Genomic DNA, 26,689 nt, shown 5'->3' with positions numbered 1-26,689 from the left:
GGAGATTGGAAACATCTCCCCTCCAGCCCCGATGAGATCAGGCTGGCAATCAGGGCTGCTGCAGCCGAAGCCACCTCAGTCCCACGCCTGGCCCCCAGCCACGTGTCCCCGAGAGGCACCGCGGTGGCGAGGGGCTCTGGGGTGGCTCTGGGGAACTGAGCCCGGGTCATGGACGGGGGCACCAGACCACTTCAGCAATTCTCGTTTTCGGTTTTCCTTTGAGAGCGGCTGCGTTCGTGTCAGGCCTATTTTCATACCCAGCAGTGACTCGGAGCCAGGCTTTCGGTTCCTGCTGTTGCTCTGCACAGAGGGGGAAGGGCTCTATTCCCCGCTGGGGCTGAGGTGTCTGCTGCCACATCACCCGAAACATCCCCACCATGTCATTTCACGCTGCCATTCCTTCGGGAAGGTCGGGCACAGCTCCCGGTGTCCCCACCACGCCCCGCTGGCATCGCCACGTGCGCCGGCGAGCACCTTGACGGCCATCGCGGTTATCCCGGTGCTGCCGCTCACATTTCCACCCTGAAACAGGAAGTTTCTGACCAAAGCAGGTTGCTCGGCGGCACGCAAGGTCCCTGTCCGCTGTTTCAGAGAGCCCTGGGTGCCAGTCATGGGTCACTTCGTTCCCAGCCTGGCTGCCGGCAGCCTGGGGCTCTGCCGCGTCCTCCCCGAGCAGGGCTGCACGTGACGGGGATGTGCAGAGCATTTGCTCCTTCCCTGTTTTTCATTCATGTGGGCTGGAAAAATGTGTTCATGAGACGAGTTGCTGTGGCATTATGTCATGGGCCTTTGGTTGGGCTCTTTTCCCCCCAGCAGATGAGCTGGATTTAAGCATGTGCTGTGCTGGCTTGGCAGGAAATCTGGTGTTTCCTACTGGTTTCTTCTTCAGGGGAGGAAGGAGTGATCCCACCTGCCCTTGTCCCCAGCCCCAGCCAAGGGTGAAAGGAGCTCTTCTGTGTGTTGCCCAATCATTCCTGATCCGAGAGGCTCAGATTTAAGCCTTTGTGGAGCAATGGCTGCCCTGCAGCTGTGTCAGCACTCAACCCCTCCTGAAAACCTCATGGATGTGGCTTTTATTTCTAGAGGTGTCTTGAGAAATCCCTGAGGAATGGAGTCCGGATGAGGCACCCATCTCTTCACCTATACAGGCAGTTCCTGCATTCCCTTCCCTGCTGTTGCTGTTCTTGGCCACATCCTGGCATCCCCTGGCACATGGCTGGTGGTGGTGGGCGCTCTGCTTGCCCAGCAGCCTGGGCGCAACAGAACTGCAGATACCCAGACTGGAAAATCCCTGGGCAGAAGTTACCCTGTGTGAGTCAGGCTGGGTCTCCATGGCATTAACCCATGGAGCTGGGGGTGAAGCCAGTGGTGAGGTTTCCACCACTTCCCTCAGCTGCAGCCCAGAGCTCTCAGAGCTCTCAGGAACTCTCAGGAGGGATGTTTCCCATGACAGCCATTCCCACTTTGCTCATGCTCTCTTTCCTTTGGACTTTCCCCTGCACACAATCGTTCCTAAAGGAGAGCCAGGAGGTTGGGAACGTTCCTGTGGTGACACTTGCAGGGATTGCTCCTGGCTGAATGTCACAAGCAAAAGGCTGTCCTGGGAAAGAAGGTCCCCAGCAGCTCCTGGAGCTGCTGAGCTGGTGTCACCTTGTCCTTTGCTTCCCTCAGTACCATAGGACAAATTTTATAGGTGTAGAATCAGTGGTTGTGAATCTGTTGGTCCTCAAAATACTAAATCTTGTGATCACCCTGCTCACACCACCTCCCTGCAGCAGCAGCTGCCTCTGTGGGGAGGACAGGGCTTCTCCTCCCACGCAGGTACAGGGGGACAAGAGGATTTCAGGGGGACACCTTTCAACAGAGGCAGCCCCAGCTGCGGGTGCACGAAGGTGGCTCGCTCCGGCAGTAGCCGAGGTGGGAGGTTGGAGGTCAGAGGAGGGTCAGGTTTTTGACACGCACGGCAGCGACATGATGGTTAAAATTAGCCTGCAGAGAGGAAACTGGCAGTGCTGTGGAAGAGCAGAAGTTTCCTCTCACAGCAGCCTGGTGCAGCAGGGCCAGTGCCACTGCCAGCCCTGGCTCACCGAGGCACGGCCCCGTCGGGCACAACCACATCAGGACCAGGCCTGGCATCACATGGGGTGTGTCCCTGGCCGTGAGGCACCTGGCCCTCCGCCCAGCTTCAGAATCCCAGTCCTGGGAGCCTGCAGAGACCCTTTTGGGATGGGGGTGTCTGAGACTGCTTTGGTCTGCGAGCACAGCAAACCCAGGGTGGTTTGGGGGCAGGGGAAACTCAGGCGTCAGCACAGACTTTGTGTCCGTAGTGTGCAGCACTTTTAATCTCGTTTGCTGACTTTCTCCCTATAAATCTGCAGCTCCCTGGGGGTGACACCAGTCAGCAGGAAACACCAGGGGAGAGCTGTGCAGGTGCAGAGCCCTGCTGCAAGGGGACAAGGGCTGAGCCAAGGCCAGGCGTGGCAGAGGTGCCGGCTGAGGCTGTGCCGCGTGGGACAGGGCTGTGGAGGCACCAGGCTCCCGTGCTCTGGAAACTCCATTTGAGAGCCTCATAAATTGGATAATTACCCAAGCTATTGAGTTTCCTTCAGGCTAGATCTGTCCCAGCCTCCCCAGCAGGGCTCCCCAGTTGGACTGTGAGATGGGCCCGTGGGACAGGGTCGGGCTGGAGGTGAGATGGGGCTCAGGTTTTCTCAAATGCCCCCACCCTCTCACTCTCACACCTGCATCCCTCCACAGCTCTTAGGGGGGAAATCCAACAACGAAGCCAAAAGGAAGCAGAGGGATAGGCCACATCATTGATCTGTCATGGTTCAGAAGGATTTTCCCCCATTTGCTGGGGCTGGGCAGGGGGCTGGCTGCGTCCTGGGAGTCCTGCAGCCCTGGAGTGCTCAGAGGAAGCAGGACAGGATCGGTGCTGAATGTCCTGACTTTGCCTGCCTCCTTTTCCCTGGGGACTACAAAGCAAGGCAAACCCCTTCCAGCCGTGTTTAGAAGAGGGGCACCCCTCACATCCCTGAGGTGCTGCCTGCATCCCACTGGGCCTTCTATCCCGAACATTTCCCCCTGGTCGTTACTCATCCGCTCCCCTTTGCACTGACTTTGTTTTCCTTTCCCTCTCCCCAACCCCCTCGTCCTCACCCCGTAGGTTATTGCAGCCGACTGCAAGAGGGTCACAGTTCTGAAGTATTTCCTGGAAGCCCTTTGTGGACAAGAAGAGCCTTTGCTGGCATTCAAGGGTGGAAAATATGTGTCAGTGGCACCCGTCCCAGACGCCATGGGAAAGGAAATGGGAAGCCAAGAGGGAAAACAACTGGAAGATCAGGTACCGTGCGGGAAGAGCGCGCCTCGGTGAAGGAAGAATCACCCCTGTGGGGCCCAGCCTCTGCCTGCCCTGCAGCTCCCGCTATTTATAGCTGGCTTAGCTGCGTGTGCATTTTATGGGGGGAGGCAGGGGGGGCAAATGGTGCACAGCCCTTGTCTCCTGAGTGTGCTTCGCTCGTGCCCTTTCCTGCCAGCCCAGCCCGCCTGCCTCTATCTCGCACGCCGCTATGAGTTCCAGATGCTGCTTTTTTCATACCCAGGGTGGGGGCAGCTTTAATAACGTGCAGCACCACGGCCCCGGGAGAGGAGGTGGGCGAGGGGGTGTCAGGGTTCAGCTTCAGGATCAAGTTTATAGCCGTGGAGCTCGTTGCGGCGGAGGCCTGAGCTCCAGCCTCCAGCACACGTACAGGAAGAGCTGACATTGGCGCCCCGTCCCTCCCCTGCCTCTCACATCCTGATGTGATTAAGGAATTCAACTCTTGTTTTTCTGCCCTTGCTTGTTCCTGTAGGCCTTGCTTCACTCCAGGCTCCGTGTGTGTGTTTAAGGGCCCTGCCAGCTGCTCTGCAGGTTGACTCCTTTCTTCTGTTTAATCTTGCCGTTGGAAAGGCCAGGGAAACAGGAGAGAGGAGCAGAGGCGTTGGGAACAGGAGGCTGGGTGGCCCCTGGTGTTGCCCAGGCTCACTTTGGCTCCCCTCCCTGTGCTGGGGCTGGGCACTCAGAGCCAGAGGGATGTCACCCTGAGCAGGGACAGCACCTCGTCTCTGTCCCATGGGAACTGAAAGTCAGAAAGCTCAGAGAAGCCCAGAGCAGTGCTGTACTCAGCACCCTCCTTGTACCAGCTGAGCAGGGGACAGCAAATCCCCAGGCAAGAGTTGTCTCTGTAATGTGGGAGACCTGGATCTCTGTCCTATTCTGGAAAAGGTGCTGGAGGTTTTCAAGCTGGCATGTGGGATATGGGGGGGTGTTTAGGTTCTTCCCAGTGTCATGACAGGGATGGTCCTGTTCTTAAGAATGCTCCTTTTGTTGGCTCAGTCCATCCAGTTCCTGCTGTGAGCAAGTACAGTACCAGGATAGCTCCCTCCTGCCCCATCCCCACAGTCTCTGCTCAGCTGTGGGAATCTCTCCATGAGCTCATTGTGCAACCCTGCAGCTTCCCTCTTGGGCTCTGATCTCAAGGGAGCTTGCAGCTCACCAGAGTGACCACCAGCACTGTGGGGCAAGCAGGTCCTGACCCCCCCCAGCAGATCTGCATCAGACAGAGGCTTGTCCCTGAGGCCCTGGTGTGACACTCTCCCTCTGGCAGCATCCCCCCATCCCCTGTGGTCCAGGCTGTCCCAGCAGAGGGAAGTGAGCCTGAGGGCTCCCATCTTCCTCGTTCCCATGGCTAAAAGGTCACAGGGAGAGAAGAGAAGGTGGTTCTGTGGCCTGGGTGAAATGATTGAGTGCACGACTGTGCAGCACTGGGGTTGTTCTAAATTAAGACCACGAGTCCCTTCTGCTGACACGTGTGGTGGCAGCCTGCACAGGGCAGGGAGTGTAGCCCTGCTCTTAACTCTCTATGCAGGATCTGTCTCCTGCAGCCCTCCAGGGGCTCAGAGCAGGTTTTTCTGGCCAGGTGCCATCTGGAAACTCTACCCAGCCCCATCACAACCCTTGGATTTTGTGCAGAGAAGGGAGGATGGGTAGTGGCATGGCTTGGGAAGGCCACCCATGATCACTGGGGAGCAAGGCTGGCTCATGAGGTGAGGAGTCTACAGGCAGCAGCAGAGACTTGGGCTCCTGGGCAGCACATGTGGGACACATGTTGAGGAACAGGGACTTGTGGGCTCCCCTTTGGGTGTGGAATGACTGGGGAGAGCAGCAAAGCTTGGGCAGAACATGGTTGTGAGTGATGCCCAATTAGACACCAGCCACCACCTCCCACCCTCCTGTATCCCAGAGATTTGGGTTTGTGGGAAAAGGCCAGTGTGGCCTCCACCTAAGGTAGGAACAGCATGGCTCTTTCTGGGGTCTCCAGTTCAGGCAGTGCAGGCATACTGGGAACGGTCTGCAGAACTGGTGGGGAATCTCAGGGCAAGGTCTCTAGAAGAAGAAGATGATGCAGTATGGTCCAGATGTGCTGGTGTGGGCAGGAGGTTGGAGAACCAGGGACCCTTGAATTCAGCAAAGACAAGGTTCCTGGACAGCAGGAGCATGGCAAAGGCTGACTAGAAGTAGGCTGGAAATGTTAACAGAGGAAGTAATTAACTGTTGAAATGAGTGACCTTGAGACACAGTGGATGCTCCATCATGTGGAGCTTTAAAATCAAGATTTTGAACATCTCCTTCTGAAACATCTGTTCCAGACCAGCTGGAAGTTTTGGGATGGGTGTAGGAATCTCTCTGGACTACTCAGAGGTCAAAATGGAGAAGAGTACTTGAGTTTGTGGATCTGAGGTTCCTGTCAGGATGAGCAGCCCATGTGCCCTGTGGGATGAGGCAGCAGTGTTAGAGCAGCCTTGTACTGCCCTGGTGCAGGGAGGTGGGAAGAAGCAGCCTGAACAGGGATGTGCAGCCTGAACAGCCAGGCAAAGCAGAGAGACAGGGAAATACTATGATTTCACAGAACTGGAGGCAATAAAACATCAGTGACTCACCCAAGGCTGTGGGAAGAGTTTTCCAAGGTGAGGAAGAGGGTGTGATTTTAGAGCAGAGCATAAAGCTGGGCTGCCCCTGCCCAGCCTGGTCGCTGCCTTTCCTGCCCATTATCTCCTGTCTCACCTTGTCATTTCCTGAAGGTTTGCTATTTATTTGGCTTCTTTTGGATGTTTAGAAATAGTCAGTCACCCATCAGCAAAGGGTGATGGACTGCCTGACAGGGATTTGTCTGCTGGAAAAGGAAGAGCAGAACGAGAATGATCTCTGCCACCAGCATCCCTTACAGTGACTGCCCTCCTGTTTTTCTTTCTTTCTGCATTTCCTGGAAGAAGGAGGATGATGTGAGGATTGAGGCCTTTGAAGATGACTCTGAGACTGAAGGCAGTGGAGGAGAGATGGACATCAAGGAGCTCAGAGCCAAAAAGCAAGCACTGGCCAGGAAAGTCGCTGAGCAGCAGCGCCGTCAAGACAAGATTCAGGTAGGATGGACTGATCCCACCTTGCTGTGCCAGTGGTGCACAGCTGTTTTCCTACCATGCTTCAAAGGCTTCTTGAGATGTCCCATGGCACCTTAACCTTCCTGGGTGTAATGCCACGAGCTGCCTCTGTGAAACCCAGCAGCAAACAGCTTTGGCCCTTTGGAAGGTCCAAATCTGGGTTGCTGTCCCCACCCTGGGTAAGACCTGTCCTGCCATGCCTTGAAATGAAGGTTTTGGGGACCCACTTGAAGCCAGACACAGCTTCCCTATGGAGCTGCCAGCACACCCAGGAGCGGCAGGGCAGTGCTTTAGCTGCTGGCTGTAGTGCTGTGTGTGCCAGGCAGAGAGCTGTGCCCCAGGGCAGTGGCTTCTCTGCGAGTATGCCAGTGAGCTGTGCCCCCACCCAGGGCAGAGGCTCTGTGACAGCGAGATTTGGTGAGAAATCAGCCTTCCTGTGCAACGGGGCACAGGCAGACAAGGGAGAGGGTGGGACATGAACAGCAGAGTTCATGCAGGAGCCAGCGGCGGAAAAATAGTCGGCGAACGGCTGCTGCAGCCAGAACGTTGCCATCGTTATGGGGACAAACAGACGGGATGCAGGTGATCCTGGCCTGGCCCTGGCCTGATGAGAGCATGTTTCCCAGTGGGAGTTGGTGAAGTAAACTGGTTGAACTGGGAGCAGATGCCTGGCGATGCACCCTGTTGCTTTAAGAGCAATCTCACATGCATGGATGGCTGTTGGCTGCCTCCTCGATTGCAACCCCTCTTCCTCCAGCCTCGCGGCCCAGATGAGGATTTCTCAGCAGAGGAAAAATTCTCCCTGGCTCCCCTCCCCCTCACCTCCGCCCTCTCTAATGCCCAGGGCCCTTCACTTCCATAATTCTTCATTTTCCAGCCTTGAACGTAAGCCAGACACATCTGTCTGGCCATATGCGTGAACTCTGCAGTGTGTGCCGAGGTGGTTGTAAAACAGGGCTGCTGAAGGCCCTACTGGGAGAGCCTGCACATGTGTACCCTCGGGCTACTGGCGCCGGGCCCAGAACCACTGCGCTTCGCTTTTCCAAACCCACCCCAACCTTTTCAGATTTCGCCTTTTTTCTCTTTTTTCCCTTTTTTTTTTTTTTCATTTGAATTCGGAGCAATCCATATCAAGGCGAAGGTAGAAGTTTTGTGTGCAGGGAGGGAGGGGCCGCCCCCACAAGCGAGTCCATTATTGTTGGCAGGTACCTGGGTCACGTTAATACGAGGAGGAAGAAAGCAGCAACGAAACGAGTGAGAGATTGGAGAGATGGGCTGTAAATTAAAGCGGCCTGAAGCCTTCCAGCCTCCCATGGTTGTTAAGCGGGAGGTGTAAGTAAATTCCCCACTTCCCACTGCCTTGTACAGACACAGCAAACAGGAACTGCACATGTTCGGGGAGGGCAGCGCGCAGCAGAGCCCGGCGAGCGGCGCAGCTGCAGCGGGGCCCCCCGGGATGGCCGCTGCCCATTCTGCAGGGAGAGTGGGGGCTGCCTGATGTTGTCAGGGGCTTTCTCCCCCAGCCTGCTCCTCCCTTCCTCCTCAGCCGTGCTGGGGCCGATGCTCGCAGTCAGAGAGAGGTCAAAATGAGGGTGTGGGCAGCTTCAGGGGCTGCACAGCTGAGAGCTGAGGTGCAGTTGGAGTCTGAAGGCGCGGGGTGGAGGAGAAGTCCTTGGGGCTTCAGTAAAGTCAGTAAAGTCATCCAGGCCGTCGCTGGCTGGGAATGGCCTGGAGCAGAACATGTGTGCTTGCCCCAGTCCTGTCCCTGCCCGGGTTCTGACCACGCAGCTGGAGCAGCAGAGGAGCTCGGGTGGAAAATGCTGCTGGGGGAGGCCAGGTTGGAGCCAGCTCGGCATCCACCCCCTCCACTTTCCCTCTTAACCTGTGATCCTTCACCTTTCTGCTCTTCCCAACAGATTTAGTGTTTCATGGGAGCTGGGGACCTTTTCCCTTCCCTGTTACAGCCTCTCATTCACTGCCCACCTAGGGAATGTCAGCTGCTCTCCAAGTCACCCTTTCATTTTTCTGGGGACGAGCCACAGCTCCATCCGAGTCCAGCAGATGTGGCTCCTGGCTCAGCCCACAGGACTCAGCTCCCCACACAGCAGTGGGGACTGGGGTCCAGGTGCTGTGGCTGCCTCCTGTGGAATCTGTGATGGTGTGTGCAGTCCCCCAGGGTGCAAAGCCTTCATCTCTTGGCTGTGTGGTTTCTTTCTGTGCCCAAGGAGAGCACAGTGTCACAGCCTCACCTGAGACTTGCAGAGTTGTACTTTTCATGGATCAAGTCGCTGCCTTCTCCCCTGCAGGTTTTCCTGCCTTTGCCTTGTTCCCCAGTCTCTGGCAGCCCAGCTGTGCTGCTGATTGACACCTTGAGGGGGATTTGAGCTTCACTGCTCTCCTTAGGTCTCTGTCCCTGGCTATCTGCAGGACTGTGGCTTGAGCTGCTGGCGAAGCACAGGTCCAGGCAGGATAAATGGCAAATGGGGTGGCCCTCAGCCAGCACCAGCTTTAGAGGGAACTCAGCTCAGCTTCATTCCCCTACACAAGCACCGACCCCAAAACCATTACTCTGAGAGGAAAGATAGAGCAGGGTCAGGTCTCTTGTGTCCCTGGTCAGCTCTAGATGCAGAGCAGCTCCCTGGCTCCACTGCCAGCCTGCCACTGCCCTCACCACATTCCCACACTGGGACAGAGCTGGTGACAGAAGGGATGCATCAGCACGAGGTGAAAGACCAGGCACATCCCTGGGTGCTGCTCAGGTGTTTAGAGGGAGGAGAGACCAGGCAGGCAGGTGGACAAGAAGAGGTGGCAGCAACACTGCTGGGGCAGGCAGTGCTCTCGGACAGGGCTGTCCCCAAGCCACAGCCTGTCCTGCTGCTTGGCCAGCCCTTGGTCCATGCTGTTCAGCGTCCCCTGTCCTTTGTGCCGCCGCTGCGCGCTGGGAGCGGTCGAGTTTCCTGACCGGTTGAAAACATCCCACCTGAAACATAACAGGCTCTTCCTCTGGATGCTGCTATTGTTTTGCTCAGCATTACAGAAGCAGCTCAACCGGGGCGGCCAATTATGACATGTCTTCCCAAAATAGCCTCTCTCCTGTCCCTTCTGAGCCCACGGAACGGCCGCCCCCTTAAGATGCAGCCGCTCCTTTGTGGCGGTAGTGTGAGTAAGTGGCTAAATTTAGCCGTGTCCCATTCACGCTCTCCCTCCCCGCAGGAACAATGCCGCGGGCGCACACGCGCCGGCACAGCACCTGCCTGGGAGCGGGTGCCTGCAGCCTGCGGAAGGCGCACACCCACCCACGGCGGCTCCGCCACGGCGGCGGCCCCGGTGTGCTACCAGGCACGGGGCACGTTTACTCCCGAGGAAGACGCTGGGGACGAGCCTTGGGAGGAGGAAGCCCTGGAGCAGAGAGGCTTGGAGGAGGCATTGTTCTCGGCCCTGGAAAATCCGATCCCCGCGGAGAGCGCGGGGTTGGAAGGGGCAGCGGCGCCGGCTTTCGCCGCGGTTGGGGAGAGGGTGGTGGCGGGAGAGAGGTGGTGGCAGGATGGTGGTGGCCCTTCCGTCCTGGCTGAGCGGCGTGACCCCGTGTGACCTGTCGCTTTTCTCTTCGGCCTCTCTGCCATCCTGGCACCGCGGGCAGAGGAGTTCTGGGGTCCGTGTGCGGAGCTCCGGGGTCCATGTGGAGCCTTCTCCTATTCTGTGCTGGTGGTGGAGGCTCTCAGTTCGCCCCCCTGTCGCTCTGCACAAAGTTCTGGCTTTTGGGGGACCCGTCCCCTCCCACGCTGGAAGCCCTCACCCGGGCACCGGCTTCCGGGGAATTCCCCAGGTGATCCCAGCTGATGGATGAGCTGGGAATTTGGGACTGTGTGTGCAGGAGTGTCTGATCTCAGTGCTGCCACCAGCTGGGGCAGCCGGGGGAGCCACCTCCGGCTCCGGCCCGGCTCCTGGGAGAAGCCCCCGTGGCCGGAGCAGCGGGATGGGGAGGGGGCCGCGGGTGGGAGCAGCGCTGACACCGCAGCGTTCGGGCGCAGGAGGCAAGGGGGGTGGAGCTGGCAGCCCAGGAGAGGGCAAGGAGCCCCTGGTCTCAGAGGTCCACTGCTGCGTCCAGTACTGTGGGGTCACCCTGCCACTGAGTTGAGCCAAGCCGAGCCTATTTGTTTAACCCAAATAAGCCAAAGCTAAAATCCGGCTGTCCCAAAACACTTGGGCCACGGCGAGGCTGTACCTCTTCTGTTCTATCCAGCCTGCGCTCCCCAGGGCGGTTTCCAAACCCCACCTCCCAGCAGGACACACAGGCCACCATCTCCCTCTCGTTGTTTTAGGGACACTGAGGCATGGTGGGGCCAGCAGCTCGCTTCAGGCAGCCCTAAAAGCACAGAAGCTGAGTCCCAAACGTGGACACCCCGGTGCACACCCGCATGCTCCCCTTCCTCCCCACGGGACCGTGCCCCACTGACCAGCAGAAGGGTTAAGCAGAACTGGCCTCCCCGGTTCTGCCGCACATGGGCTCCCTTTCATCCCTGGCGTGAGGCCAGCCAGCGTCCGCATGAATCACAGGCCACTCCTCTCTCCCCCAAACCCCTTGGCCGGAGGCTTCTGCAGCCTTTTACTCACACAAACAAAAATAAATCTCGCTGCCGGCCTCTGAACTCTGCAAAGGCGAGTTTCCCTCTGGCTCCCCGAGCGGCCCGGAGCTGTGCGCGGGGACTTGGCACGCTCCCCGCCGACCTCGCTCTTTCACTCCCGGCGCATCCTGTGTCCTTCTCTCACCGGGCGGCCCGGCGAGCGGAATGGGACGTGACGGCCGGCACAGGCGTTGCTGGCGGCTGCCAGGAATCGGCCGGGTACGGCCCGCGAGGGCCGCCGGGGCAAATGCCACACACGAGGGTACTGCCCTCCCCGCCGTCACCCCCGTGCCCCGGGCCGGAGGGGTAGGTGAGCGTCCTGCTGACACTGCTGAGGTCACCTGCACGGGCTAGGGTGAGTCACAGGCTCAGGAAATGTATTGGGGTGCAGGCCGGGGTCTCCTCCTGCCACCAGCTCTTGTTCACATAGGACTGTCACTATTCAGTGGAAACGGCGTGGTTTCATCCCCACTTCCTGCACCTTCAGGGCCACTGACCTCTACGGCAGCCCCACGAGGGATTTGCCACTCTCTGAGTCTCTGCATTGGTTGCTGGGGCCCTTCTCTATCTCCCCAAGGCAGGTGGAGCAGGCTCCAGTGCCTCCCAGGGACAAGCAGCTCCTCCCACACCCCAAAACCCTGTGGAGACACCCCACCTGCTGTTCTCCTTGTGGTGAGGGGGCAGCAGCAGTTCCATGCTGGGGTTGGTTCCAGGTTGTCCCTGACTGTAGCTTTTCCTGTGCCACCAGTGAGTGCCAAGGCAGAGCACAGGCAGGGATGGCATCTAGCACATGGCTGGTACAGAGCTGCAGCCTGGGGACACTGGTGCAGATGGGCAAGGCATGTCCTTCTGCTGGCATGCAGCAGACAGGACCTGACATGATCCCTGCTCTGCCTGCCACCCCTAAGGGTTTGTGGGAGCCACATCCCCAGGACCAGCACTGCCAGAAGGAGGGTGGGAGGCACGTGGTGAGGTTCTGGTTGCTGCCTTGCCTGGAGACACTTGTGGGAGGTGGCAGCATCAAGCCGCCTTGATTTAAAGCCAGATGACAACACTTGGAAATGAATTAAAAAACCACTTCTTTCCATGGCCACTGCTGGCCCATGCAGCTCGTTGTTCCAGTGCGCCTCCGAGGGTTTGGCATGACTGAGGCAGGGTTGGGATCTTCCCTGTGGGCAGGGGGAGCTCCCCATACCGTTGGGCAGGACAGGGTTGGTGGTCACCACGTGTGCCCAGCGCACATCTGGTGGGTCCCAGCCTGGTCTCAGAAGGGTTTGCATGGTGGATGTGTTCCACAGCAGCTCTGCTGTGCTCCATGGGTGACCGGTTCCTATTAGAGGCAACAAACATCAGCGAGTCCAGGGAAGCTATTTTTAAGCAGAGGAAGCACTAGAATAGCATCTGAGTTTTTTAAGCCTGTGGCTTACTAAAGAGCCCAAGTCCTTCGAGAGCCTCAAAAGTCATATGTGAGCTCTGGGGTCCCGTTTTGGCAACTGACTTTGGCCAGAGGTCCAGGTGCAGCCCAGAGGGCGGCCAGCAAGCCCCAGCAGACCCTCCCCCTGTGAGTGTGAGCACCTCTGGTCTCTGTGGGTGTGAAGGGCTTGACCAAGGACAGTGCTGTGAGTTTTCAGGGCTGGAACCCACCTGGTTTCCCAGCTGGATGGAGTCGGAAAAGGCAAGGCACGTGCAGGAGGTGGTAGGACAGTGAAGGAGATAATCAGCCACAGATCTCTGGCTGCCTGCTTGGTGTCCCTGTGTTAGGAGGCTGTTGGCAAGACTTATGTATCCCAAACTGGTTTGTTTTGTCTCTTGCCACCTTGACCTGTTTCCATGTGAAGCCCCAGAACCCCTCTCCTCCCTCCCCCTTGGCACCAGTGCAGACGATCCTGGGAACTGCCAGTCCCACAAATAGGACAATTCCCACAATACCTCAGTTTTCAAGGCTGGTCCCAGTTCTCCCAAAGCCTGGACAGGGTTGTTTTTCTGGGAGAATGTTTTCTTGGAGGCTTTTGCCATCCTGCTCACATGTGTACTGTGGCCTGCAAGAGCTGATGTTTGGGGTGTGCAGGTGGGATGGATGCAGCTTCCTCCCAGTCCCCTTCCCATGGATCTGTACGTGCCAGCCAGGCTTATCTTCTGCTCTCAGGGTCCACGGGTCATAGAGCTGACATCCTCCTTACTCACCATGTGTCCTTCCTTCTCCTCCAGGCCGTGCTGAAAGACCAGAGCCAAATGAGGCAGATGGAGCTGGAGATCAGACCTGTCTTTCTGGTCCCGGACACCAATGGTTTCATCGACCACCTCAGCAGTTTGGTCACACTGCTGGACTGCAGGAAGTTCATCCTGGTGGTGCCCCTGATCGGTGAGTAGGGTCAGTGCTGTGGTGGGGATGTCCCCTCTGCCCTGGTGTGGTCTGTCCCTCCAGTCTGGCTCCCTCTCTCCATGCCCCACATGCCCTCAGTGCCTGTGTGGTCTGGAGCTAGTCAGCTTGTGCCATGGGACTAGACTTCATCCTGCCCTGTCTCATCCCAATCGTTGTTGGCATTCCTTCAGCCCCTGTCACCCTGCTCCCTCCCTGCCAGCCTTCTGCCCACAGCACTCAGCAGACTTCTCCCAGTGCTTCATTTGGGGGTGCCAGGGACTGGAGGAAAGCAGATGGGTGTTAAATGGGATTTGGAGGGAATTTCAAAGGGAGCAAGGAGGAGGAATTGTTAAACAATCAGAGCAGATAGCTTATCCCAGCTGAGCTGGGGCTTAGGCAGGCTGAGCAAATGGCCGGCCTGTGTCCCAGCGTCTTGGAGCTGCTCAAGCCCAGCCCTTCTTTTTATCCTTATAAAGCTCGCAGTAAAACAGCAAGCTGGTTCCCGTTATTGGTAAACACTCACCCTGGCAGATAACGGCTGTGCTGCTGGGTGGTCTCCCGGGGTGGCGGCAGCGCTTGGTTCGATGCCTTTGCTCGGGCTGTTTGATCCCGCTCCGGGCTGGAGGTGCTGTTCCTCTGGCCAGTGGCACTGCGGCGCCTGGCACGTCCCGCTGCCAGCCTGGCACTCACAGGATCCCCGAGGATAGCAGGAGAGCCTGGGGCAGGAGTGGGGCTGAGCATTGCAGAGCCCACAGCCCCAGGAGGCCGGGGACCAGCTGAGTTCTGTGGGTGTCCAGGCAGTGAAATGGCACAGGTGCACGCCGTGGCGTGCAGGGGTGCTGCCCTCTGAGCCATTGTGGGGGTTCCTTTTCAACTCCTGGTGTCCAGCAGACAGCTCTGCCTGTCCCAGAGCCGACATCCAGCTGCTGCCCTTCCCCTCAGGCTGAGCAGCCCAGCTCAGGAGAGATTCCTGGGCCTGGGGATGGCACCCCTGGGTGGGGAGAGCAGGGCTGGATGCCTGCCCAGCTCAGCACAGGAGCTGCCAAGTTGCTCCGTGGCTTGGCACTGCAGAAGCCGAGGGAAGGCAGTCAGCAGCACCAGCAGAGCCTGGGAAGCCCTGGGGGCTATGGGGCATGTTAACACCTGGGAGAGCTGGGACCTGCCCTGGAGCCATGGCTTTGCCTCCTGGTGCACTCCAGTGGTTGCTGGGAGGCTTCTCCATCAAACCCCAGCCAGGGGCAGCAGGAGAGCTGAAATCTCTGGTCCTCCCCCTGTCCAAGATACCACTGCCCTCAACCTGCAAAAGGAGCCTGGCCTGCGCTGCCACAGGCACAACTGAGCACATTCAGTGCTCTCCTGTCCTGCTGCCTCGTCATATGGGGACAGAGTAACTCTTCTCCCACTGCTGCCACAAGCCCCCCAGAAGCACCCCAAAGCCAGCAGCTCCCTGTCCATGAACTTGTTGGTCACATTCCCCCTCATCCCCCAGGATAGCTGTCAGTATGGGCAGGAGGAAGCCATCCCCTGGGCCTGTGGCTGCTGGGGACAGAGGCCTTGGTGCCATGTCCCATGGGCAGACTGGAGAGAGGCACAGTGCCCTTCCCCCAGCACTGCTCCCTGCTCTTCCTGGGGATGCAGCAAGGGGTTAAGCGCTTGGCTTCTCGTTGGGTTTGTTTCTCTTGCTCTTTAACCTGCTCCGTGCTCCTTGAGCCTGACCCCGCCATGGAGAAGCCAGGCCTGGTGCAGAAGCACAAACAAGCCTCCCCTTTGAAGCCTGTTTAGCTTGGAAGCAGGAAGGCGGATTTCGGGAGGGAATACCAGCTTTTCCTGTTTGATGTTCCGTTCTTGCATGGCTCCCCCCACCCCGGGCCCAGCCGTGCATTGTGTGGAAATGGCAGCATCAGGTCGGTAGCAAGAAGAGTCTCCAGCCAGGGAAGAGCAAAGCAGCTCCGCGCAGATTTAATTGGAATACCCAGACAGTGAGTGCCAGTCTCACCATGGAACAGAGCGATCACGCAGGCTCCCCGGGCAGTGATTCACAGCACTGGGGAGAGGCCTCAGACCCCGAGCTCTCTCCCCGAACCCCCCAAGGAATGCATAGTTCCCACTTGAACTCAGGACTTGGCTCCAAGCTCGGAAACAATCTTCAGAAATGAAGCCATGGCTCAAACACACACACACACACACACACAGAGCGCGCGGAGGCTCCCTCGCACACACGTGCACACCAGCTCCGTGCACACGCAGCCCCATGCACCAGCACAGCCAGGGGACACTTGTTTGCACATCTGGATGTGCATTAGTGTACCCAGCCCTGCTGCCAGCTGTGAGACCGGGCATACAAGGGTGTGTCCATATGTGCTCAGGAGCGTTGTCGCTCGTGCACGCAGAGCGGCTCTTCCAGCAGCCCCAGCGCCCAAGGGTTGGTCCCTCCTGGAGCTCTGGGTCCCTCGGGCTTGTCGGGATGGAGCAGCTGGAGTTCCCAACCACTTGGCAGCAGTACAAGAGGTTCCAGTCAAGGTGAACAGGCTGGGAATCCACCTGGATTCCAAGCTCATCTCGAGGCAGGACAGATGCGCAAAGCCAGATGGGTGAGGTGTTGAAAGGAGCATGTTCCCTGCCAGGAGCACGGGGTGGTGGCTTCAAGTGGGAAAACAGGCCTGGGATTTGTGTGGGAAATAGTGCCAGGGTGGGAACTGCCTGCTTCCTGTTCCCATGTGCAGCCCTGCAGTCAGACAGCGCAGAGGCAGGCAGTGCCACACGGGCAGGAGGCACAGTGCCACGGGCCATCGCTGTGCTCGGAGATAGAGGAGCAGGATGCAGGAGTTCAGGGTTTCCTGACGCCCCCGGGCACGGACGTGCTGTTGGCATGATACAGCAGTGTGGGCTGGGGGGCACAGTGATGGTCCCCAGTGTTTGGCAGGGCAGAGCCAGTTGCCCTCACCAGTTGCACTGCGGGGGTGAGGTGCCTGCGCTCTCGGGGCCGGGCCAGGTGACCCACGGAGGTGGAAGGCAGCAAAGCTTTTCCAGACCTGCAGCCAAGTCCAGGAGCACAGGGACACTGCAGCAGCTGAACCCAGATTTCCTGAGCCAGCTCCCAGTGCCCCGGCCCTGAGGCCTTGGCAACTTGCGTGCTCCAGCAGCAGGTCACGGGAGCACCTTGTCCCATAGTAACTGTACCTCCTCTTCCTGTTTGAAGTGATAAACGAGCTGGATGGCCTGGCCAAGGGCCCAGAGATGGAGCACCGGGCTGCAGGCTATGCCCGCCAAGTGCAGGAGAGAGCCAGGAAGTCCATCGAGTTCCTGGAGGAGCGATTCGAGAGCCGGGACAACTGTTTGAGGGCTCTGACCAGCCGAGGCAACGAGCTGGAGTCCATCTCCTTCCGCAGTGAAGACACCACTGGCCAGCAGGTAAGGGCATCGGGGAGCTCTTTGCCACCACCTCCTCAGGGAAAACCAGGGATCCTGAGGTCATGAGCTCTGGGCAGGGGGTGGCTCTGTGTCCCCACTTTGCAGGTGGCTGAGCAGGCCCTTGTGTCTCAGCTTGTGGCAGCCCTGCTCTCACTGAGCTGTGTTGGGATGTCTCGAGGCGGTGCAGCAGTCAGGGTGGTGGGGGTGCAAAGTTTTCCCTGCCAAGGGTAACCTTGCCCATTCTTTTCCAGGGGAACAATGATGACCTGATTCTGTCCTGCTGCCTCCACTATTGCAATGACAAGGCCAAGGATTTCATGCCCTCCAACAAAGGTGGGACATCCTCACATCCTCTTTGTCCCTTCTCTGTTGCATTCCACAGACTCCTCCCGTTTCTCTTTCATGGCCCTTGGATCTGTTCCCTCCTGCATTTTGCCTCTTTCAACACCAAGGTGCCACCTCCTGCCTCCGGTCAGCCCCAGGCTGTGGCCCTCCCACCTCATTGCCAAATGTCACCTCATGGCACCTTGGGGATGCCCCAGCCTGTGACAAACCCACCATAAACATCCACAGATCCAATTTTGTGGTGACAAAGGGCCAGAAAATGCCTTCTCCCCATGACCCCTGATGCTTTCTGTCCAGGAGTCTTTTTCCTCTGGATTCCTGGTTGGCATCAGCCATGTGTGCTGGGACCAGACAGCCTCCAGGCTGTTGCCAGGGCGGCAGGGATGGGAATCACATCAGCAGCTGCCCAAGAAATCAACCCGCATTTGTCAGCACGAATTCTTAGCAGCTTAACTTGTCAGATTCACAGAGAAACCGTCACCAAATGTTTATGTGCAAATGATGCTGAATTTTGAAATCATGTGGATTATGGGGAATGGGGCCTGACAAGCTGACAGCCTCTGGTTTGTAACAAGGAGGCGCGTCACCAGCGCGGGGCAGAGGATGTTTATTGTTACACATTTCTTAAAGTGTCCGCGCAAAACCTCCCGGTCCCACTTGAGGCAGCTCTCAATCCTTGGCCTGCCTTCCCACTGAGCCCCCAGTTCCCTTCCTTCCAGCACAGGCCAGCCGGGCGCTCGTCCGCCATCCCCAGCCCCAACACCGTGACCATAGCCCGCGTTCCTGGCCACCCTCCCCTTCCCCTCGTCCTGCTGCTCCCTGCGCAGCCAATCTGGGCCCATGTTGGGCTCCCATAAACTCTGTTTTTTCCATTCCCGTCCTGGCTCGGAGGCACTGTGTTTCCTGTGCTCATAGGAACAGTACTCTGGTCACAGGACCCAGCTGCTTACACATACCCCATATGCTTCCCCTGCCTCGCACACACGTAAGCGTGGCTCCCACATCCCAGCCCGGCGCGTTGCGTGCGGGGCAGCTCATCCATCTGGGGGCAAGATCCCTTCGGTTGCTTCTCAGGCATCAACTCTCAGTGTCTGTCTGAGCCCCAGCCAGAAACGCCTCGGTGTCAGTGGCGACTCCAAAAAAGCTCCGCAAAAAATAAGGGGTGGCTTTAGATCTTATAATGAGATCAACAGAATAATAGCACCAGCTTCCTGCTGGAGCCAGGGTCGCAGGCCGTCTTCCTGGCCTGGGTCAGGCAGGGACCTCCTCTTCCCAGCCTGTGGCCAGTCCACCACCCCTGTGGGCAGTGGGCAGTGACCACAAATCATCCCTGGTCGGCACAGAGAGGGCAGCAGATGGCCTTCGGGATGCAGGGCTGTGTCCAAGGCCCACCAGGAAGCTTGGCAAGGAGCAGGGAGCTGAGAGCCAGGAGCAGGGAGGCTAGAGGAGAACACCATGGGATGGGTGGAAGGCCCAGGGCAGGTCTGAGCTTCACTGTGCTCTCTGTATGTGTCTCGTTGCAGACGATCCCATCCGTTTGCTCAGGGAAGTGGTTTTGCTGACGGACGACCGGAACCTGCGAGTCAAAGCGCTGACCCGCAACGTGCCGGTGCGGGACATCCCCACCTTCCTCAAGTGGGCTCAGGAGGGCTGAGGAGGCCAAGCGGGGCCCAGGGCCCCTGAGCGAGTCACGCAGCCCCTGACGGTGGGAGCCCGGCTCCAGCGGCGGCCGCGCCGCCACCGCCGCCAGCCCACCACGAACAATAAACGCCACGTCTTCAACCCACCCCAGAATGGCCGTGCTGCGAAGGGCCCCCCGAGGGCAGACCAGCTGGGAAGGTCATTGCTGTGGATGGTTCACGTGGAGGCTGGGCCATTGAGGGTCCCGCCGGCCTTTGGGCAGTGCCAGCGCGGAGCTGGAGAGCCCTGCTGGCGAGGGAAGCTTTGGGTGAGCCCTGTGCTGGATCACCAGCCTTTCGCTTGGTTTGCTTGGGTGCAGAGAGCTCGAGTCACGCCTCGGTGGCTCTTTGGGTTTGTAGGCTGTGTAGGGCAGAGATTGGGGACACGCCAGCACAGACTTTGGGATTGTTTAGTCCAGCCTGTACCCCTTGGAGAGGCCATGGATTTCAAGGGCAGGTTTCCCCCTGCCCCAGCCTATTTGTTCTGCATGGCCAGACAGCCCCAGGTCCCTATCCCCTTCCCCACCGTGTGCTGCCCCATGCAGGAGTGCTGCTTGCGGAGGGGTTTGTCCTCTCCGTGCTGCGGGGTTTGCTTGTTGAGTTTCATTTTTTTGGTGTAGGTTAGTTTTCAGGTGTGTGCCCTGCCTGCTTTGCTGGGGGAGGCTTTGAACACCCCCACAACTGCTTTGTCCTGATCCCCTGCCCACCCCAGCCATTACTTGCCCCTTCCCTTCTCCCCCAAACCCCTTAGTCCTACCCTGCTGCCTTTAGGCACGCTTTTGACCTAAGACTCAGTGTGAGGCTAACAAAATTCTCCAAGGACCCCAGGGCCGGCTGTCCCATGGGTACTGTGTGTCCTCACATTGCCACAGGCCCCTCTTCATGTGGGATCTGGCTTCTGCCTATGGCTGCAGAGTCAGAGAGAACCACAGAAATGCTCAGCCCCACTATTTGCCTAGCTGAGAGGATCCGTGGATGGAGCCATTGCCTCGTCGCTGGGTCATTTTGCACTTGGATTTGGGGTGCTGCTAAGCCTTCCACACCCCACATTGTCCCATCACCAAGTGTCCCGTCCCCAGTGACACACCCGATACAGAAGCTAAGAGGGAGCATTAACCCCTGAACCAGAGCCCCTGGAGTTCTGTCAAGTCCCAGTCCCATGAGCCGAGGGTGGGAGCAGCCCCAAGGCCATCCCTGGTCCCCGCTGGGGCGCCGCAGCCGTGGGAGGGACGTGTCAGAGGTGGTGGAGGAAGCAGCAGGACAGAGCACAGCGCTTTCCTTTCCTGTGTGGGTGGCTCGGAGCCGGAGTCTGCATCAGGAAGCCCAGTTACCCCTGTGCCAGCTGCCCAGCCCCACGGGCAGGGCCAGCACCAGGGTCAGAGCCTCGGCAGCGCGATGGACACACGGGTTGTGCTGGATAACCTGTGCCAGAGCAGTGCCCAGCCCGGGGCACCAAGCACAGAGCTGTGCTGCAGGGCACAGCCCAGCCCACAGAAACTTTGGGGTGCCCACGGCTGCTGTGGGGCACATGGAGCCATCGGCACAGCACCCACGCCCCGATTCCTTGCCCACAGCCGTGCTGGCTGCCAGCTTTGCAGAGACTTTGCCTTCTCCTCCACGCCGGGTGTGTTTCAATGTTTGTTTTCTTACGGCGCTGCCCCAGCGCTGCTTTCCGAGGCCCTTTCCGAGGTACCACCAGCCTGGAGGGCTCTGCCAGATGTGTCACAGGCTCGGCCATGGGACAGTTTTGGTGCCACCAGACCAGGTGGCACAACGGCAAGCAGAGCTTGAGCGCCTGGGGCTATCCTTGCCAGGCTGCTGGGAGCCCTTGTCTTGGGCAGCGCCCGCGTTCGGGATGTTCAGTTGGTTTTAATAATTTTTAGTATTAAACATGTGTCAGTGCAGCGTGGTGTGTCATTTGTTGTCAGCCCATGAGTTGCTGCTGAGGTTGGGGTGGGGGACACCAGGGAGGGACGGCAGTGGGACACCTTGTAAGGATGACAACAGCTCTGTCCCACCTGCATCTGCTGCTGCCTCCCAGCTGAGGCGGTCTGGGCTAACCAGATGCACAACAAAGCCCCTTGGGTCCCCTCCCTGCAGCTCTGCACTGACAGGCGTCCCCCGGGGTCACTCCCAGCCATGCTCAGCTTCAGCCCTGCACCAGCCAGGCCCCTCCCCAGAGAAGAACGCGAGGCCACGCATGTTAATGTCACTTTATTGCTCATTCCGTTTCGACTATAGAAAAAAAAAAGGGCGAGAAGCCCGTGTACAAATTGGACGTGATACAGGAGGGGCCGGGGCCCCGCTGGGCGCTGCCAGCTGTGCTTTGTGTGCTGCCACCGCCGCCAGTCACCCCACGGCAGCTCCGGGGGACACTGCCGGCCCTGGGGGACCGGGACAGCCCCGGGAGGCTCGGGGGGCAGCTGGGCAGGAGCGGCCAGCTCAGGCTAAGGCACAGTGGCTGCGAGGCCGGGGGCAGTCGCTGCTGGCGGCCGCCCGGAGCCTCGTGTGCAAAGGAGAGGAGGGGGCTCAGGAGGGGGGAGAAGCTTCACATTAGCCCCAACGGAGGGGTCAGGGCACGGGCCGGGGGGGTCCAGGCTGGGGGGACTTGGCCCACACCGAGCAGAAGGTGGGAGAGGGTGTGCGGTGGTGGCAGAAGGTGCCCGAGGGGGACTCGGCCCCAGGTCACATGCACCCCCTGGGCTCTGCCCCACGGCCCCTCCCGCAGCCCCTGCCCACCTCCCGTAGCTGACAAACCAGAGACCGCTTTGTCTTTGTCATGGACCCCCCGGCCCGGCCCGGCCGCGCTGGAGACGGGCGTCTTTGGCAAAAATAAAAAAATAAAAAAATAATCAAGGCGAGTGGCCGCCTGAGGGCGAATCCGCCGGGTCCCGGGACTGGTCCGGGTGCCCCGGGTATCCCTGATGGCGAGGCAGGGCCCAGGGGCTCAGTCTGGGACAGGCCCTGCCCCACCTCCCAAAAACACGGGGAGCAGCCGGCTGAGCCCCTGCGTTCGGGACGGGAGGTCAGTGCTTGCTTCGGGGCGAGGAGCATCGCGATTCCCCGGCCTCCCCAGCATGGACGTGACCGCCGCTCCCCCGTCCCGCTCCCGCTGCTCAGACCCCACCGTCCCCCTCCGTCAGTCCGTCCCCGAGCCCCCGGCGCGGCCCGGGGGCTGCTCGGGCACACGCCCCCAGCCCAGCGCTGGCCGCTCCCGCTCAGCACGGAGGCGTCGCTCCGGCCACGACGGACGAACTACTCACGGCCCGCGGCGGTCCGGGAGGCACAGTCCGGGTCCCGTCGCGCCAAAGCCGAGCGCCGGCGGGTCCCACCGTGGGGCCGGAGCGACGCGGCGGCTACCGAGGGCGACCCCTCGCCCGGGGGCAGCCCTGAGGTAAGGAGCGGGCTCATGTCCTCCAAAGCCTCGGGGCGCAGCCCGGCCTCACAGCTTGTGCGTCGCTGCCGCCCGGTGCCGGGGTCCCGGCACCCCCCACGGCAAGGGGCGGAGGTGCCGCGGGGTCAGTCCCTGATTTATCGGCTTCTCCCGGGCAAGCCGGGGCGCTGGTCGAGGGACACGCCGTCCATCCATCCCGGAGCAGCTCTCATGGGACCTTCGCTACGAGCGAGTTCTCCGGGACCGTCGGCAGCGCCAGGGGACGAGCACCCATCGCCTCTCGCCCCCCCCCCAGCTCCACACGGGGCAGCGAGGGGAGCCCAGCGGCCCCCCCAGCCCCCCGGCCAGGCCGGTGCTAGGGGGGCGAGTATCGCTCTATGGTCCGGGCGGCCTCGGTGTGGAGGTGTGGAGCCTGCACCAGCACCTCGGCCGCCTTGTCCTGGCTCAGCCCCAGGTGCTCAGCCGTGAACTTGGCCAGGGGATAGAGGCTCTCCATGGCCTTGGGGTCGCTGAGGAAGTGCGAGGTGTGGGACAGCAGCTCGGCCGCCTTCTCCTGCTTGAGCCCCAGCTGGTCGGCGGTGAGTCGGGCCATGGCATAGACGCTGTCGGGGAAGTCCAGCTTGGCTTTGCCGTCGGGGCCGGCCGCGTGCATCTTCATGTGGCTGATGAGGTTGCGCTGCTGGGCGAACTTCCCGCCGCACACCTGGCACTCGTAGGGCTTCTCGCCCGAGTGGATGCGCATGTGCTCGGTCAGGCGGTACTGGCGGGTGAAGCGCATCCCGCAGGCGTCGCAGGCGAAGGGCTTCAGGCCGAGATGGCTGCGCATGTGGCGGGTCATGGTGCCGCGCTGCGTGAACTTCTTGCCGCAGATGGTGCAGGGGTAGGGGCGCGTCAGCCAGTGCGTCTTCTCGTGCTGCCGCAGCGTGGCCGGGTCCTTGTAGGACTTGTCGCAGGAGGAGCAGCGGTAAGGCCGCAAGATGTCACCCAGCCCAGGGCCACCTTTGTCCAGGAAGGGCACGGCCTGCTCGGCCGCCGCCTTGTGATAGAGCTCCTCTTCGTTGTGGGCCTCCACGTGGGCGTTCAGCTGCTCGGAGCTGGGGAAGCCCTTGCCACAGGGGATGCAGACGTACAGGTTGTCGCCCAGGCTCTCCGGCTCGTAGCCCAGGTGGTTGCAGTAGCGGTCCAGCGCGTCCCCGGGCGAGGGGCCCTCGCTGCTGCCCGTCTCCTCGCTGGTGCTGTTATCAGGCTCCAGGTCGTTGCTCTCCACGCTGGGGTAGCGGGGCTGCGGCGCTGCAGGCGGCGATTCGGCCTTCTCTTCCCGCTCCAGCTCCTTCTCTGCCTCCCCCTCGTCCAGGTAGGGGCCCAGGGGCTCGTGCTTCATCCAGCGGTACATCAGCTCTCGCCCGTCAGCGCGGGGCAGCGGGGGCTCGGCGCAGGGCGGCGTGCTGCGGAAGGGGTCGGGAGCGTGGGGGTGCCCCCCCGGCTCACCGCCCGGAGGGGAGTCCTTGTAGGCAGCGGCATGGCTGCCCAGGAGGCCGGCGCTGACGGGGGGACTGTCGTGCCGTGGGGGCAGCGAGGGCTCTCGGGGCTCGCTGGGCAGCAGGCGGTCGGTGGGCAGGAGCTGGGCAGAGGGGCCGGTGGGGCTCTTCTTGGAGAGGTCGAGGCCGCAGGGCGGCGAGCAGTGGCGCTCGGGGGGGCACAGCCCGTGGGGGTGCAGCGGGGCGCCCTGCGCGGCCGAGGCGTACAGCTCCCCACACTGCGTGTTGAGCGGCGCCGCCGGCTCCACGGGCGGCAGGTCCACGGGCCGTGGTGTCCCCGAGTAGCAAGCCTGGATGACCGGCGTGGCGGCCCGCAGCCCACGGCCCAGCTTGTAGGGTGCGTAGCCCCCGCGCAGGTGGCAGTACTTGCCGCTGCGCTTCAGCTTCTTCTTGCAAAGGGCCACCAAGCCGGGGATCTGGAGGTAGCTGGCGGCAGCCAGCACAGCACCCAGGCTCTGCTCGCTGCCCGGCTCGCACTCGGCCAGGCGGCCGGTGTAGATGAAGTCGAGGATGAGGCGGAAGATGCCGGGGCTCACCATCTCATGGTCCAGGTTGAGCAGGTTGTCGTGGACCACCAGCGACTTGAGGTAGGCGCTGCTGGCGGCCAGGATGTTCTTGTGCGCACGGAAAAGCGCGTTCTGCACCACGATGATCACGTCGCACAGGAAGCCCTTGGTGCGCTGCGTGTTCAGCTGCAGCAGCAGCTGCCGCGAGTGGCTCGGCACCTCCATGGCGTCCAGCATCCCGCTCCGAGCCCGCCGCCCTGCAACACACCGGCCGCCCCGTCAGCGCCGTGCCCGGCCCCGCATGCCCACCGCAACGCGCGGGGGGCTCGACGTGCGCGCCCGGGGCTTCACCCACGCGTGGGGTGGGTGGCGTGGGAGGGGCGGGTCTCAGCCCCACGCACCGCTGCGTCCCGGCCGCTCTGCGCGGCCGCCCGGCCGGTGCCACCGCTTATATGGGGGCTTGTTTCTCGGCGGGTCGGGGGGGCGGGAGGGGGGCGAAAACCCCCGGAGGGTTTTGGAGAAAGTGACATCACCCGCCGCCGCCGCCAGTGCCGCGCCCCGGCCCCGCCAGCCGTGGGATCCCGCGACCCCGCGCCCACCTGCCGAGGGAGAGCAGGGGGGGACACCCCGACCCGGTGCCCGCCACCCGCCCGCCGATCCCCGCGCCCCGCCGCTGTCCCGCTCCCCGCCGCGCCTCCCCGCTTCTTATGCGCCCCGGTCCCGGGAGGCGGCCGGCCGGACCCCTCGGCGCCCCCCGCCCCCGTTTCCTCTCCCACCCTCGAGGTGAGCGGGGGGACGGTTGGGGGTGTGGGGGGGGAGCGGGACCTCCCCTCCCCGCCTCTGTCCCGGTGCCGGTGCCCCCCCGCCCAGGTGCGTAAAGCCAAGCGCCCGCGGAACTGCTTTTTCGGCTGGTTTCCCCCGTATTTCGGGGTGTTCCCCCCCTCCTTTTACCTGGGCGTCCGGTGGCCTCCGCCAACCAGCTGAGGTCTCGGTGAACTCTCATGGCTCAGCCCCGGGGGGGCCGCCGCCGGTTGCTGCTCCCCTCCACCCTCCTCTTCCTCTGCTGCTTCTCTTCCTCCATACCCCGCGCTCCCGGCCGGTCCTACGGAACGGGAGGAGGAGGAAGAGGAGGAGGAGGTGGTTGTGGAAGAAGCAGCAGCGGTTCCTCGGGGTTCCCGACGCCGCCAGCTCGGAGGTGAAACCCGGGCTGCGAACTCCCCCTGACCCCGGCCTGAACTCCGAGCAGCGCCGCTGGCTGTTAAAGGGACGGCGGGAGGTTTTCCTCCTCCCATCCCCGGGCGGGGCACCGACAAGCCGGGCCCCCCCCTTTACACACCCCTCCCTCCCCATCCCGGTCTCCTCCTCCTCCTCCCAGCTCGGTTTTTCCCTCCTCCCGGTCTTCTTCTGCCGCGCCCCGACCGTCCCCTCGGGGGTCTCTATCCTCAGGACATCGCTCTTTGCCCGGGGACAGCCCGGCTGGGGCCGGGAGCCCCGAAGAGGGGGGACCCGGGGTGTCCCCGGGCAAAGGGCGATGTGTCCCCCCCGTCGGTACCGCTCGTAGGGCGCCATCTAGCGGCTCCCGGTGCGCTCCACCCCGCCCGTTACCGGAGGCGGCTCCTCCCCGCGCAGGTGGGACCCGACGGGGCGGACGGTGCTGGGGAACGATAAAGCAGAGGGGTTCTGCTTGCGGCCCCACCTGAAGGATGGATGCTGATACGCAAAGAGGGGTGGCACCCATCGGTTGGGAAGGCTGGAGTGGGTGGTATCGTTTTGGGGTGCAGAGGGTGGAACATCGTGTCCGATGAGTGGAGATGATGTTGGAAAGGGTTCTGGGGAGCAGGGAGGGAAGGCAGACGGGCGTAATTTGCTGGTGAGAGGGGAGAGCAGAAAGCGGGAGGGGCGCGCAGCGCTGGCGCCCAGATGTGCGGTGGCGGCGGCGGTGGCTCGGGGTGGGCTGGGGGCTTGCGGTGGTTTGGGATGAGGAGGAGAAAGAGGAGGAGGGGGAGGCAAAGCCACGTTTTTCCCGGCTTCATCCCTCCAGCCGTCGCTGAAAAAGCTTCTGGGCTTGAGGTGCAGCATGGGGTACCCCCCTTGGCGCGGGGGGAGCCGCCTCTCGCTTCACACTTTCACTTCTCCTTTCTCACAGCCGCAGCCTCTTGCACAACCTCCTGGTACAGTAAAGCATCGTGATGGGCTTCCCCAGGCCGCCTGCTAATCCTGGGGTGTCCCGCTGGCACCCCCTGACCTGAGCAGGGCACCCCGAGCAGTGCCATCCCTCCCACTTGGGCTCTTGGGGTTTCACCCCATAACCCTGGTCCCCTGGTGAATGGCAGCCAATGTGGGGTCCCTGGT

At 61.0% G+C, this 26,689-nt stretch overlaps 2 protein-coding genes across 3 annotated transcripts in view; one reads left to right on the top strand and one right to left on the bottom strand.

Moving 5' to 3' along the window:
- The window catches only part of SMG6 (SMG6 nonsense mediated mRNA decay factor), a 105,635-nt gene extending 84,832 nt beyond the window's left edge, over positions 1 to 20,803 (top strand). The window contains exons 14-19 of one of the 2 annotated variants that reach the window (XM_068210422.1): positions 3,167 to 3,343; positions 6,313 to 6,459; positions 13,311 to 13,464; positions 16,664 to 16,875; positions 17,127 to 17,208; positions 18,744 to 20,803. In XM_068210422.1, the coding sequence (XP_068066523.1) occupies positions 3,167 to 3,343; positions 6,313 to 6,459; positions 13,311 to 13,464; positions 16,664 to 16,875; positions 17,127 to 17,208; positions 18,744 to 18,874 (903 nt within the window). In that variant the 3' untranslated portion in view covers positions 18,875 to 20,803. Of the gene's footprint in view, positions 1 to 3,166; positions 3,344 to 6,309; positions 6,460 to 13,310; positions 13,465 to 16,663; positions 16,876 to 17,126; positions 17,209 to 18,743 lie in introns of both variants that reach the window. The other variant, XM_068210421.1, reaches the window with a different exon arrangement.
- A 294-nt stretch (positions 20,804 to 21,097) lies between these two features.
- On the bottom strand, positions 21,098 to 25,681 carry HIC1 (HIC ZBTB transcriptional repressor 1). Its single transcript, XM_068210426.1, has 2 exons — positions 25,289 to 25,681; positions 21,098 to 24,594 (listed from the first exon to the last, which is right to left on the bottom strand). Exons 1-2 carry the CDS (start codon positions 25,338 to 25,340, stop codon positions 22,649 to 22,651), a joined length of 1,998 nt encoding a protein of 665 aa, XP_068066527.1. The 5' UTR covers positions 25,341 to 25,681; the 3' UTR covers positions 21,098 to 22,648.
- Between the last annotated feature and the right edge of the window lie 1,008 nt (positions 25,682 to 26,689).

The sequence above is a fragment of the Anomalospiza imberbis genome, chromosome 20 (genome assembly GCF_031753505.1).
Source record: "Anomalospiza imberbis isolate Cuckoo-Finch-1a 21T00152 chromosome 20, ASM3175350v1, whole genome shotgun sequence".
NCBI lineage: Eukaryota > Metazoa > Chordata > Aves > Passeriformes > Viduidae > Anomalospiza > Anomalospiza imberbis.
This window is presented reverse-complemented; position numbering and strand designations above follow the sequence as displayed.